Raw genomic sequence first — 13695 nt, forward strand, 5'->3', positions numbered from 1 at the left:
ATGGGAAAGTTTATTTTTGTTATCGCACTCGGATGAGGCGGAGAGCTGTAAGCTGTTCACTCGGTCCGTCGCAGCCCCGAATTTCATGGATGGAAGAACTTCGTCAGCTTTCTGATGTGATACGGATCGGTGCCGACAGTCCTTGCAACGGACCCACGGTTTCCGTCAGTGCTGTTGTTCAAGGAATAAAAAAAAGACCAAATTACAAGTCGCTTTTCGTCCTGAAAAGCAGCATTTATGCAACGCAAACAAAGTTTAAGTATCTTAAATGAACGGATCCTTTCCTTCAAAATGCAGCATCGATCTCGCGCTCTTTCTCGTGCTACTATAGCAGGCTGGTCAAGCCTACCCAGGGAACAAGGACCAACCGATGGACCGAGCAAGTATCACCCGGAAAAGCTGGAAACAAAGTACTCCGTACTGAAAACTCGCAGAATGCAGGTGAACTAAATTACTCCATCTGAAAGAAATGGTACTGCTAATTTTGAAAAGCGATAACTTAACACTGACATGTTATTAGTGTTCCCAATAATAATCAACTGAAAGTATATGCAAATATATACTTAAAAGTCTGCAAGACTGCAACATCAAAGTTTGACTGATCCATGAAGACGGCACTAGTACAATCCTGTAGCTAACTAGTTTGCGCACTCGCATCAACATAGCATTAGCAACCCCAAGTTGACCGAAGTAGAAGACTCCCTCCGTCCCATGGTAACTGATTTAGATTTGTCTAAATATGGATGTATCTATGTTTAAAAAACGTCTAGATATATTTAATAAAAAATCATTTAATTTGGGACAGAGGAAGAAATAAGTTATAACAAATGTTATAACAAATCTTTTTGAAAATATAAATGTTCGAGTAGAAGCCAGATCACATGCTGGTATGCACTGAAGTCAGTAATCCAAAGCAAAACCCTGTTCTGTCCATGTCACAGTCGAGTTTTCTTTTGGGTACAAAGTACATGCAGAGAAAAGGCAGACCCCTCCATCATCTGCTCTTCCAGATTTAAGAGCTACTCCTACCTAACCCAGCCTACAATTCATCTCCCTGCCACTCCATTCTGGCCTGTTTTGTTCCTCCAAGACAAAGGCATCATCATCAAGCTCACCATATATCAATGGAGAGGTCAAGGTCCTTTTCAATTTCAGAGAAGAGCAGCAACAAAGACCATGGTTCCTCCAGCACAAAGACCGACCTGAGGTGCTACAGCGCCTCCTATGTGACAGCCAAGAAGGCACCTGCAGGCACCACATGGCCTCCTTCTGCAACTTCTTCTTCTACTACTACGACGTCGGCGGCGGCCGGTTCGAAGGCGAAGAAGTGGAGCAGCGGCTTCGTTGCCCCGTCGGAGCTGCGGAGGAAGAGGAGGGTGGCGGGGTACAGGGTGTACGGCGTGGAAGGGAAGGTGAAGGTGTCCCTGAAGAGCGGTGTCAGGTGGCTCAAGGGCAAGTGCACCCAGGTGGTGGACGGCTTGTGGTGAAGCCTGCAAGGTGATCGATGAGCTGACATCACACACATGCCGTATGTATGATCTATTGATCTTCTGGATGCGACCATGCAGCTTAATTAGTTTCTTCTCTTCTTTGGTTGGTCCATCTATACGTCAATCTTCCTTTCTTGAGCTGGCATTGTGTTTTTTTCCTTTTCCGAAGAAGAAGAAGAGACTGCCTTGATCATGCAAATACTACCAACAGATATTTATATGTTCTTTGAAATGTTTATTTGGTGAGAAATTAAGTTGTCAATATTAAATTTGTTGTGTAAGAGCACAAGCTTTGTCGTAGTTTTTACGCGAAAAGAAAGTGCAAAAATGCTTGTTAGTTTAGTGGCCTACTTTAGATGTGGTGGTTACTGTGATTTACATTTTCCATGGATGGATATTCTTTTTTTTTATCTCACCAAGAAAAACCTCCCATTGGCTGCATGGGAGATGGTATGTAGACCCAAGAAAGAAGTTGGTCTTGGAGTTAAGAATCTGATGGTTCAGAATAAAACTCTTCTCATGAAGAATATCCATAAATTTCTCAACCATGATGACCTGCCCTGAGTTCAGCTGGTCTGGGAACTTCATTACCCCAATGATTCACCTCTGATGCACCCAAGCAATGTTTCATTTTGGTGGAAGGACAATCTCAAACTTCTGGATTCATTCAAAAACCTGGCTAGCTGTAATATCATGTCTGGGAAAACAGCCAACTTCTGGAGTGACAGATGGGCTGAGTTTATCCTGAAGGATCAGTGGCCACAATTGTTCTCCTTTGCAATAGACAAAGATATGTCTGTCTATGATATACTCACTTGTCAAGACAGGACTGCCCTTTTTGTTCTTCCCCAATCTATTGATGTATTTGAGCAATTCAATCTGATGGATGACTTATTGGATCAATTCAGGACCGGTCACCAGAATGATTGTTGGTCACTTGGAGATACCCTTTCTGGGTTCAGTACTGCCAGTGCCTATGAAATGCTGATTGATCACATTGACATTCCTGCCACGCTTATGTGGATCTGGAATTCCTGTTGCCAACTGAAACACAAGTTCTTTGCTTGGCTGCTGATCATCAACAGACTTAACACCAGAGCAATGTTGCATCAAAAGAATTTCCACCTGCCTGATTACACTTGTGTCCTTTTCAATGGATTGCAGTTGAAGACCAGAGATCATCTCTTTTTTCAGTATCCATTTTCTGTGGCCTGTTGGAGATATATTTGTCCTGGATACAACACAACCCAAGGCAGAGCGTTCATCAAAACATCATGGATCTAAAGGATCATCTTGGTGTTCCATTCCATATGGAGATTACTACACTTGTTTGCTGGAACATCCGGAAAACTCGTAGTGTATTTTCAATAACATTAGGCCCTCACTCTATCGATGCCGACAGGTTTTCAAAGGTGAACTGAACCTTGTTTTTCATAGGGCCAAAAGAAAGAACTACTCCAGATTTAAAAGCTAGATAGATAGGTCTCGTTAGTTTTCTTTTTCTTTTCTAGTTGCCTGATAATTCTTGATTATCAGCTTTGTCCGGTCTTTATTTTCTCATTAATATAATTTCAGTGGGTCATGGATCCACTGTTTTCCCTAAAAAAAATCCTATTTTTTAACGGATGTATGGATATCTTTTAGAGCATCTCCAATGGTACACGTCAGCAGACAGCAGGTATCAAGAATGTGCCATATATGAGTTTTGACGATGTCGCTCACATTTTGTCCATTTATTTGAACAACCTACAAATGGACAAATGTGAGAGACAACTGAGGGCTTTACCTTGGAGTTGTATTTGTGTTGAATCCCGGAAAAGACTATAGCCGAGAGGATTGGGTAGAAACCAAATGAGACCGTGAAAAGGGCGATCCACACTGTCGTGGGTGTATTTGATCCCTTGCATCTGCTTGCTTACTCACGCTACCGCACCGCCTGTAGCATGATGTATCACATGTTAAGGTGGTGTGGGCTTAAAACTGATTTTTTGACTTATAAGCCACAAAAGCACCTTTTTGTTGCATTCGGCTTTGGCTTTTGTCTTTTGATGTTGTTAGATGATGGAACAAGAAAAAAAACCAAAATCAAAAGCACCTAAATATGTGCTTTTGTGGCTTGTAAGCCAAAAGTTAAAGAACACTCTTAAGCCTAACCAAACATGGCTTAAGTGTGCAGCTTCATCTGTTAACTCTTGTTTCAGTTAAGAAACAGTTCAGAACGGATACCTGACGAATACGGGACCTCACCATGCGGATCGTTGCCGATAGGATGATCCAGATAAAGAGCGCATCCGAGCTCAAGCACCAAATCATTTCCGATTTATTTGCTGCCAAATTCAGGTTAAGCCCATATTGCTATTCTACGATCGCAGTTGGAATCCAGACCTAAGTTGTATCACATAGCACGTACACTTTACATCTAACATAGCAACATGTACACAGCACAGCTGACGCTGGACTGAAAGTAGTGTACAATGGCCGAAGAACTGCATGAAGATTTGCATCACCGAGGCATCATCCGTAATATACAACACCACATCCGTAGTACATTCAGATCGCTGACTACCGCGGGATTGGGAACATAGTAAGCTCTGACAGCTGATGGTGAAATGCTAAGGAGGCCTTGGCTGATCGGTATTATAGTTCAATTTAAACAGTGCTATACAATTGTCCGAGCTTGCCTGTTCATGACATCATGGTAGTACAAAAGAACACACATTGGTTGCCCAAGTATGCTGAAGAAGAACCAAAAGATCATGTTGCCCACCTGTTAAGTTCAATAGAGCCCAATGCGTCAGGAGGAGCAATGGAAGATGGAGAAATTATGTAATGAGCATAGCATACCATTGTATTCTTGAACTTATCTTGAAGATACTTTGTCAAGAATAGCAGTGGAATCTGGGGAAGACAGACATCAACATCAGTCATATGATACCAGTGGATAAGTAGTGATATTCACGACATCAGTCGAGAACAACCAAACAAGCACCAATTCAAATTTTGTATGGTAAGGTAAGGTCTGCATGCCACCATAACGGCTGATCATATGTTCCTATATAAGTGCCTCCCCGCATTCATTGTCATAAGCTAAAACATGAGTGAGCCGCATCACCGCAAAGAGTGCTGCCAAAAAATAAGCTTAATTTGTCCATCCGGATTCATGTTTTGTGGCACTGATTTCCACTCTTTACTCCCTTAATGAATAATGCAATCTTGACTCCCTCCAATCTGTTACCCCATATTCATGCAAGGCAGCAGTTCATGGCATAGGCAAAGCAATGGTATGCAATCGACTAAATAGCATTCCTAGACTAATCCCTATCTTCAGTGGAGATAATCAGCTTTACAGTTATTTAAGAAAATTCTGCTCCAGCCACATGCACATGAACCCAAACCTCTTCGATTTCTCACCATGTCCCTGAAGAATATTGACCGATGCACATGACAATGTAGCGAAATCCGGAGCACAAGTCCAATTGCAAGGCCACTGAGGATGCTAATTCGACGTGGCCATTCCACATCACCAACATATGGGTGCCAGTCGCCTCCCGAGTGATGGCTCAAGAGCCTGGCTTGGACGGCTAGACCAACTATTTGTGATCCTTGGCGTATTTTTCCTCTTAGGCTTACTACGCCAGATAGTTCGAGGATTGCAGGCAATAACGCTTTGTTATGTGAAGATATTTGTCAGGTATTAATGCTTCAAAAAGCGACCAGTGCAGTTTTTCTTCTCTGCAATTATGATTTTGTAGACACTTGGAACAATGTAGAAATTTCTCAAAGCCAACATGCATGTATGTGGGCTGTTCTTTCCAAATAATCTTCAGCTTTGCATCCCCAAACAGTTAGGTCCGCAAGATTGCGCAAGAAAATTTTCTGCATGAGATTCTATGTACTACATTTTTATGCTAGACTATTAGTACTGATTTTGCATACATATAATTATTTATTCTATTATACCCAGGGCGACACATGGGGTATCAGCCAGTATGGTACTGGTGGAACCCAAAAAGGTAAGAATGGCATATACTCAAGTATACTTTAAATCATCCATACATGAGTTAGGTCTATACCTGAAACATGATTCCGGAAAATGCCCATAATTTGAAGATGTGGCATGGAACAGCAATACATAGCTGCAAGTTGACAAAGACAAAGAAATGAAGGACACATAGGACATGTCATACCAGCTTCTTTTCCTGTCAGTACAAATACATACATATATGCAGCAGGAAAAATGCCAGGAGTTCGGTTTATGTTCTTTGATAGTTCCAGCAGAAGGTTCATTTAAATTCAGCCTAGATCATTAATGAGAAAAAGCATGGAACCAAGCCGTTTTCCACTCTAGCTGGTGACTACAAAAAACAATAAGAAATGGTAGTTTGAGGTATGTACATTGGAATTGTCAAATAAGTACAGTACCTCATGAAATACAGCTGAAACCAGAAACGAGATGAGAATGGCAACACCCTGCAGTGTAGATTCAACATGGATTTCAGAAGTATTTAAATCGAAAACTAAATTTGTGAAACAAAAGAAATCAAAATTATTATTATCCATACTCGCTCATAAGTGAAAGTTAGGTGTTCTTTTATTCGACCTTTCATGCTATGTCATACTCCCTCTATTCCAAAATACAACGTGTGTAGATTTTTCTAGGAAATTCCACAATACACCTCATTTTATCTTGGTACCCGCATCCGGCCAATAACTACTCCCATCCATTTAGTATTAGCCTAATATGAGTGGTTAGGCACTAGAAACGAGAGCTGTCTTGGTCCAAGTGCATAAATCTATATGAGGTGTATTTTGGAATGGAGGGAGTAGCTTTTTCAGTATGTTCCTTATTGATCCATGTCATGCCATCTTTTATACTTATGTCATGCATATTAATTAGCGTAGTCTTAGAGAAATGCATATCACCATGTTCTTAGAGAAATGCACTAGCAGATTTTAGTCCTGCGACTGTTCTTTATATAGCACCAGTGAAGCAACCAAACGTCAGTCATCACACAAGATATATTTAAATGACAAAATAAATGGTACAGTAATTAATATGACTGATATTAAAATTGGTCACTGAAAGGGAAAACGGGCATATCCATTTTTTTCATAAATCGAAGAAATTACCTTTGACAAGCCATTCCTTATGCATGGAAAATATATATGTCGAACGATCCACTTATGAACAGGCTGACAAGAAGCAGACGAACTGTCGATTAGTGGAAGCCTGGAAGGATATTATATCAATGCCAATTAATGAGACAACTATCTCAGGTGTAGGGACATGTGTCATCTGCTCCCTCCGATCCATAATAAGTGTCTTGGGTTTAGTACAAAGTTAGTACACTTATTATGATCGGAGGGAGTATCGGCTAGTAGGAAACTGCCCGTTGTTCCTGAACTACTATTTTTAAGAAAATTACTAGGAACTCAAAATGGGAGGGATTGACAAGATTACCATATTCCACATTCTCCAGTACTGAGGTAAGCCCCCAAAATATCAGCACATTAATTTGCATGGAAATATGTCAGCCATATTCAAAATTCTCTCAAAATAAACAAGATGTACTTTGAACAAGTCTTTCACCTCTTCAACTGTTTTCGCATTCCACCAGTCCTTGTAAAATTCACGATCACCAAAACAGAGGAGTTCAGCAAGAATATTCAACCTGTATACAGAAGAAATATAAATGGAAGCCATAGAAGACAAGAGTTTGTTATCAGAGACTTAATTTTTACTGTTACAATAGAACTAGGCTTCCCAATAGACAACCATTTGTCAGGTCCATAGAGAAATTGTCCACTCAACATTTCTCTTATTATATGCAAAAAAGCTACAGACACATGACACTAGGAAACCATCATAACATCAATAAGTGATTGATTAAGTATTGTAGAAAATTGCGCAAAGAAAAGTACTCCCTCCATTTCACAAAGAATGGCACGCACGCAATTCAAGATTTTACTTTGACAAACAATTAGACTAATGATTTGAGGTTTATGTGTTACGAAAATTAGATCATTGGATTCGTATTTCAAATACCTTTCCAATGATATAAAATTTGTAACATATAATCTACATATAATTGGTCTAATCGTTGGTCAAAGTTCGACCTCGAAAAGCGTGGGCGTCATTCTTTGTGAAAAGGAGGGAGTATTGTAGAAAATCACTATATCCAACAAATTACGGTACTGTTGGGTCTTTATACGTGCCATACCTAACTAGAAGGAACAAATGAGAAAATCCATTATATGTAACACGCCAAGGTATCAAGATACTTACCACAGATGGAAAAAACAATAGAACATACAAAGCCATACATATAATGTTGGCACTGAGAGTTTCAACACTCTCTCAATAGCATCCAAGAAATTTCCTTTCAGTGGATGCTTCGAATTCTGGACAATTGGGTTTATGTACTGCAAAATAAAGGAGTTTCATAGTTCATTAAAAAACATATAACCAAAGTACGCAAGGGGTGACGTAACACGCTCACCTGCTCAATTATGAAACCCATCAAGCCTGTAAAAACCAGGCACTTTATAAGTTGTCGGATCACCCAGCCTTTCCTAATGAATGATGTCCGGGGATAACTTGGCTGCAGCATGCACCAGATGGCATCAAGGAAATAGCATAATGATGATTTAACTAGTTACAATTAGCAAATAACTTGAAGTTAAAGAAGAAATGACAAGTGCTAGTCCAAGAGTATTACCTGGTAACAAAGTGTTGGGGCCAACATGAAGTACACTAGACTTTTAATGGTCGGACCTTTAATGTTGTCCTCATCGATTGAACTGCCATGTGAAGCACCCTATCACACATGAAAGGGACTTACTAGTTCGAACAGTGACAAAAAAGGAAAGTAACCACAGTCATGCCATAGATCAATAATCTGGTCAGTCTATGTAAAAGCACGACATTAGTAGCTAATCAAAGCGAGGTAATTCTTTCCTCATGAACTAAACGGAACCACATAGAGAAGTTCAGGAAGAAAAAAACAGCAGAAACAAGTTTTAACAAGAAGAAGATCATGATCCAGTCTTCTTAAAAGATTTGCAATTACGAGACACAAATACAAATGTTCATTGGTCAACTTTCACTATCCAGAAATGTGGCAGTGGTCAGCCTAAAAGCTAAACTGCTTAAGACAATGCTTTTGTATCGGTCTTGACTCTTCTGTGCCTTAGAAATCAGTAACTGTGATAAAAGAATGAAATATTGCATTCATACCTTTTCAATACTTTTGGACAATACCCTTATATCATAATTTGTATGAGCAAATGATACAAGCTTCAACCAAGTAATACTTGCAATGAACATTAATACAAATCCAGATAATACTGCTGATTCACACCTGAAAAGGGTTCAAATGTAACAGACCGCAGGTTCCATGACTTATGCAAGAAATACTATCTAACAAAATTAGCAAGTATAATGTGTGACCCATATGGATGGCTATGAAAAGTAATGCATGCCACATTCCTAAATCTCAGAAGAAAATTCTGAAAATGACATGAACTTGTAATCCTCTGTCATTCTATTCAATGAAAATAGTGACACGAGCCAATTTTCATATATCCAAACACTAGTTGGGCATTATCTATAAAAAAAACGCTAGTTGGGCAGAAAGTTGACACATGCTAACTTGCACAGAAAAATATAACGTGTTAAATTATACAGAACCAGACATGTACTGGCACCTCTCTAATAGAAATTACTAAAACTCATGTATCATATTTACCGAACGATCTGAATAACTAACAATTTTTTGTTGTCAGCTGAAAACTAAAATGGAAAATACATATAAATTGGATTCTCAAGTCAGTAGCTGTCACTGAACCAATGGATGAAGGTAATATGATTGACAGATCACCACATAAAATCAAACAAAAGAGTTACATTGGCTCCTTTTAACCAACCAATTTACATTGTCTAGCCTCTATAGAAATAGTTAAAGCATGTTTGAAAAACATGAACAGGCAACAGAGTACATCTCTATATCACTAAACAAAACATGAGAAACAAACCAAGTGCACTCGAACAATCAAATACAAGAGCTCAAGGAACGTCAGAAGAACATTTATCCAAACAAACTGCAAAAATAAATATGCTTACTTGAGTATCACAACAACTGGATAGACGATGACAGATGTTGTAATAATGATATGGATAAGAATAGACACCTGCAAGAGGTGTACCAAAGTCATGAGCGATTGACACTTACAAAAATACAGAACTGAAAAAGGTCGAATTAAATGCTAAATTGACCTTATAACAATCACGCCTATGAGAAATAAGTTACAGATAAGAAACAGGAAAAGAGCATGAATCTTGGATGAAAAGACTTGGCCTTTCTAGAAAGAACTGTTGATGAAGACTGAGAAACAAACTTACATTTTCATCAATGAGCTTTCTTTGAGATAACTTCTCGTCCATGAGTGCAGCAAGCGGGAAAATTGGTAAAGTGAGGCTGCAAGTCAGAGATTGATTAATTGTACGAAGTCTAGTACTGTTTCTTCAAACCCAGACCAGACTGGGTGAGTAAATATATCTACCAGCACATCAGAAGTGGCCAATCTCCCAGTGATCTTGCACTAAACCAAAATCCAGCTCTTATTAATAGGCCATACTGAAGCAACAAATTCAGATGATGGTAATGTGTCAAGACGTATAAAAGACTGCAGAAAGCACTGAAACTAAGTGCTACTTCTGGAGGGGATGGATTACAGAAGCAAGAAATGCAAATGAAGGGCATTGAAATAGGAAACTAATCAAACCTTCATTAAGTTCTCAATGATGAGCCTGCTGTTTACTGCAATCAGCACAACAATGCATAGATTCAGAAGACCAGCATGGCTCTGAAATCAAGTGAAGAACAAGGTCAGGACTCGAACGTACCTAGTAATATGTCTTGCAAATAAAGGATCCACTATCACTTATAAAAGAAGAAGAAAAAAGTGATCTCTGATGGTACATACTCCTATATCTTAATGAAATGTTCTAATATGGACTCGGTTATATAATGATGTTATGCCCAGGAACATCTATAGAATAATGTAATGTGGAAACATATACCACACTATGCACGTCAAAGGGAGAAGGTTTCCACCCAAATAGGCATTTGACAAAAACTCTTTGAAACTCGTATGATGATTGAAACCACGGCATTTTTCAGATTTAAATGAAGCCATGTACTGAACTTTGCATAGATATACATTAAAGACTATGATCGAGCGTGCATTTGAGTGTGAAGGGTTATTATGGGCACCAATCACTTCATCATTCCGGCCAACCTTGCATAAAACTTCCAGTAAAGAATTTTATCATTCAGAGTGTTGGTGCTCTGCATCTCGTGTCCAATTGACATTCTAACTGTAACATGATACTCCGAAAAAAGTCCATAAACATACCTAGTAAAATGGGATGCAGAACCAAATTAGCGTTCTCTAATATGACAACACACGGAGTCATGTAGACGAGCAGTGTCACGAACAGGAATGGCAAGATGACATATCTCATGAATCAGGATACACCGTACCAAATTGGGCAAAGAACAAGATTGCACAAATCCTAGTTTAGGATGTCAGCAAGAGATACTGAGCATGTACATCACGGAACTTCCCAATTAGCACTGCATTCGCAGATGCTTATATCAAAAGGTAATCCCCAAGGCCTCCAACACATTGCGTACAACTCTCTGTACTTACTATTACTAGTACAAGTCTACATCTGATGCATGCACCAACACATCTGTTTGTCCATTTCAACACGTCAAACCCTGCTAACAGCCACAGTTATTCTCATGCTCTGCCTTCCCCACCAACAAACCAAAAATTCTGCATCGCATGCATCCCACGCCAGCCCAGGCCGGCTGGTGCCCAGACAACCAAAACGAGCAAATTAAGGCAGCGACCTCAATCCGTAGCATCATGTGCCACCATGAAACGAACTGTCTATCAGCAGTTCCGTACAAATAATAGCAAAGTGTAATCTAGCTCAAACTTGCCATTCAAGCACGCGTGATGCTAACGGACAAGCAGCAGCTAGACTTCATAAACTTGAAGCAGACTAAGAAAAATTGCAGCCCTTGAGGAAACACGGTCAGTAGGAATCAAAGCAAGCTACGGGATCATATCAAGCACAGGAAAAAAAAATGCATTGATTCGCGGCGACTGCTCACCTGTTGGAAGATGGCGTCGGAGCTGAGGGGGCTCTCCTTGACCCGGCGGTGGGCGGGCGCCGACGCGCGATAGCAGAACATCTCGTGCTGCTGCTGCTGTGGGTTCGGCGGCGAGCGCGCCTCTCCGGGGACGCCGTTCTCCCGCCGACTACCCGAGGAGTCGCCGGCGGCGCCCGCTTCGGCGGCAGGGGCGCGGCGGAGGCGGAGGGAAGGGTCGTCCGCGTCGGCGTGAGAGCGATCGTGGGCCGCAGCCATGGAGGGAGGAGGCGGGGCCATGGAGGAAGGTTCTGGGTTTGGGGCGGTGGAGAAGAGGGAGGGAAAAGGAGGTGCTGGGTAACTGGGTTTTGATGCGGCGGTGGCTGCGGGCCGATGCTGACGCACGGAGGCGCGGGCGGAGATGGAGGGCTTTTCCGCCGGACACGTGGCGAGACGGCTCCGCCAGGCGTCTCCAGCTTCGCCGAGCTGGTAGCTTCCGAGTTCCGATCGATCAATCGAGAAACGGACGGCACGGGCTGCAGTTAAAAAGGAGGGAACGAATCTTCGTAATTGGATCCCTTTTTCGTAATCGGATAGTAGCTAGTCTAGGATCTTTGCAAAAAAAAAACTCCCTTTTATAGAAGAAGAAAAAAGAGGCACCAAGGACTGCTTCGGACATAAATTCCGTTCAAACAATGGTAATAAAAAGCAATTTTTTTTTGGTTATTTTGAAATGTTGCAGTGAATGAGCTTCGGGAAAAGAAATTATGCTGCGACGCTCCAAGATATTTTGTAGAGACAAGCGATAATATATTCCCAGTTGCATGCATGCTTGCATCGATCCTGCGGGTTATGGCGTTTGATCCTTACTCTGCTTTTATGGCATTTGATTGATGAATCAGGAAGGTACCAAAAGTAGGCCAGACTTGCAACAAATTCTGCTTAAATAATGAGGGCCGCATGAGGCGGTACTAACTTAATGGTGAGTTTAAGTCACCGTCAAGACAAATCTATGGCTCTCTCTAAACTTTCTTGCTTGTGCAACGGTCGACCACTTTACCGTGGAAGGGGTTAGAAGCAAACGACCCGGCATTTACATTGTAAATCCATTTTGTGCTATAAGAACTAATCTTTACCGAGTGTCAATTTGTGTCATATTTTAACTTCGCAGCACTACTATTGGCAAAATAGAATTTATCTTCTTCTTTTCTTTTTCTGAGAGGTAACATGTCACAAAAAAGAATAAGAAGAACGAGTGACATGTCACATCTGATAGAGATTACCTAGACTAAGCTATACTAGTCGCAAAGACCAATTGATATCAGTTTGAATGGGCCAGAGCAGGATTGTCCTTAAGGACAAAAGAAAAGGAATATATCCGAACCCCACTTGCTTGCTGTGATTAAATAGTTGATTTACACCTTAGCCACTAAGGATGTTGACGGGAAAACTAAGCTATCAAACTACTTCGAGCTAACCATTCGTTCCCTGGATCAGTTTCATATACATCACATATGATACCTTTATCATGAAAGTATAATACATCCAATAGTTTGAGTATTGATTCATACAGAAATATACATCACATCTGAACAAGAACGTGTATTAATACTCACTAGTTGATCTTTCTGTCGTCAGCGTCACTGCACCAATATCTTCTAGTACATCAGAATAACATGGAATAAGTTTCTCAAAAAGAACATGGATAAGTATTTTTCTCATAGAAAAGGGAAAACATGATGGTTATCTTCCAGAAAAACAAGATGAAACCAGGTCACGCATGGCAACAAAAAGGAAGTATAGGTTCGCTGTATCTGGATGGCCCCTCTTTCTTTGTACGTGAGACAACCGCCCCGGGATGAAGATACCATCCTGCCGTTCTAGCATTGATGGGAAAAAGGCAAATCTTACTTCAGCTCTTCAACTTCTCAGAATTGTCAGGCTCACATAGAAGCTATGTTGACAACAGAAATAGTCTGGTCAATGCTTTCAACTTGCATCTGGTATGTACGTACTATACATTCTCTGTAAGCAGGAAATTC

The 13695-nt window shown here is 40.6% G+C and overlaps 2 protein-coding genes across 3 annotated transcripts; one reads left to right on the forward strand and one right to left on the reverse strand.

The window, feature by feature from the left end:
* The first annotated feature begins 1027 nt into the window (after nucleotides 1-1027).
* On the forward strand, nucleotides 1028-1776 carry LOC104581537. Its single transcript, XM_014897656.2, has one exon. It carries the CDS (start codon nucleotides 1125-1127, stop codon nucleotides 1485-1487), a length of 363 nt encoding a protein of 120 aa, XP_014753142.1. The 5' UTR covers nucleotides 1028-1124; the 3' UTR covers nucleotides 1488-1776.
* A 2011-nt stretch (nucleotides 1777-3787) lies between these two features.
* Nucleotides 3788-12147, reverse strand: LOC100832396 (diacylglycerol O-acyltransferase 1-2). Of its 2 annotated transcripts, XM_003560607.3 has the most exons (16): nucleotides 11678-12140; nucleotides 10275-10355; nucleotides 10053-10126; nucleotides 9892-9967; nucleotides 9613-9680; nucleotides 8728-8851; nucleotides 8210-8308; nucleotides 7991-8092; nucleotides 7777-7913; nucleotides 7081-7162; nucleotides 6952-6972; nucleotides 6621-6683; nucleotides 5913-5960; nucleotides 5564-5626; nucleotides 4335-4388; nucleotides 3788-4257 (listed from the first exon to the last, which is right to left on the reverse strand). In XM_003560607.3, the coding sequence occupies exons 1-16, from the start codon at nucleotides 11951-11953 to the stop codon at nucleotides 4150-4152; spliced, it is 1476 nt and encodes a 491-aa protein (XP_003560655.1). In that variant the 5' UTR covers nucleotides 11954-12140; the 3' UTR covers nucleotides 3788-4149. The 2 variants fall into 2 exon arrangements, 1 of the variants encoding a protein (XP_003560655.1); XR_729519.3 differs by lacking the exons at nucleotides 3788-4257; nucleotides 4335-4388 and having other exon boundaries at nucleotides 5587-5626; nucleotides 6621-6720; nucleotides 11678-12147.
* Between the last annotated feature and the right edge of the window lie 1548 nt (nucleotides 12148-13695).

Source organism: Brachypodium distachyon, chromosome 1, assembly GCF_000005505.3.
Source record: "Brachypodium distachyon strain Bd21 chromosome 1, Brachypodium_distachyon_v3.0, whole genome shotgun sequence".
Lineage (NCBI taxonomy): Eukaryota > Viridiplantae > Streptophyta > Magnoliopsida > Poales > Poaceae > Brachypodium > Brachypodium distachyon.

Coding starts and splice junctions, on each gene's coding strand:
- LOC104581537 (XM_014897656.2), top strand. CDS start 1,125: ATGGAGAGGTCAAGGTCCTTTTCAATTTCAGAGAAGAGCAGCAACAAA.
- LOC100832396 (XM_003560607.3), bottom strand. CDS start 11,953: ATGGCCCCGCCTCCTCCCTCCATGGCTGCGGCCCACGATCGCTCTCAC. Junction 6,684..6,951: donor ACTGGAGAATGTGGAATATG/GTAATCTTGTCA, acceptor GCTTCTTGTCAG/CCTGTTCATAAGTGGATCGT. Junction 4,258..4,334: donor ATAAGTTCAAGAATACAATG/GTATGCTATGCT, acceptor TGAACTTAACAG/GTGGGCAACATGATCTTTTG.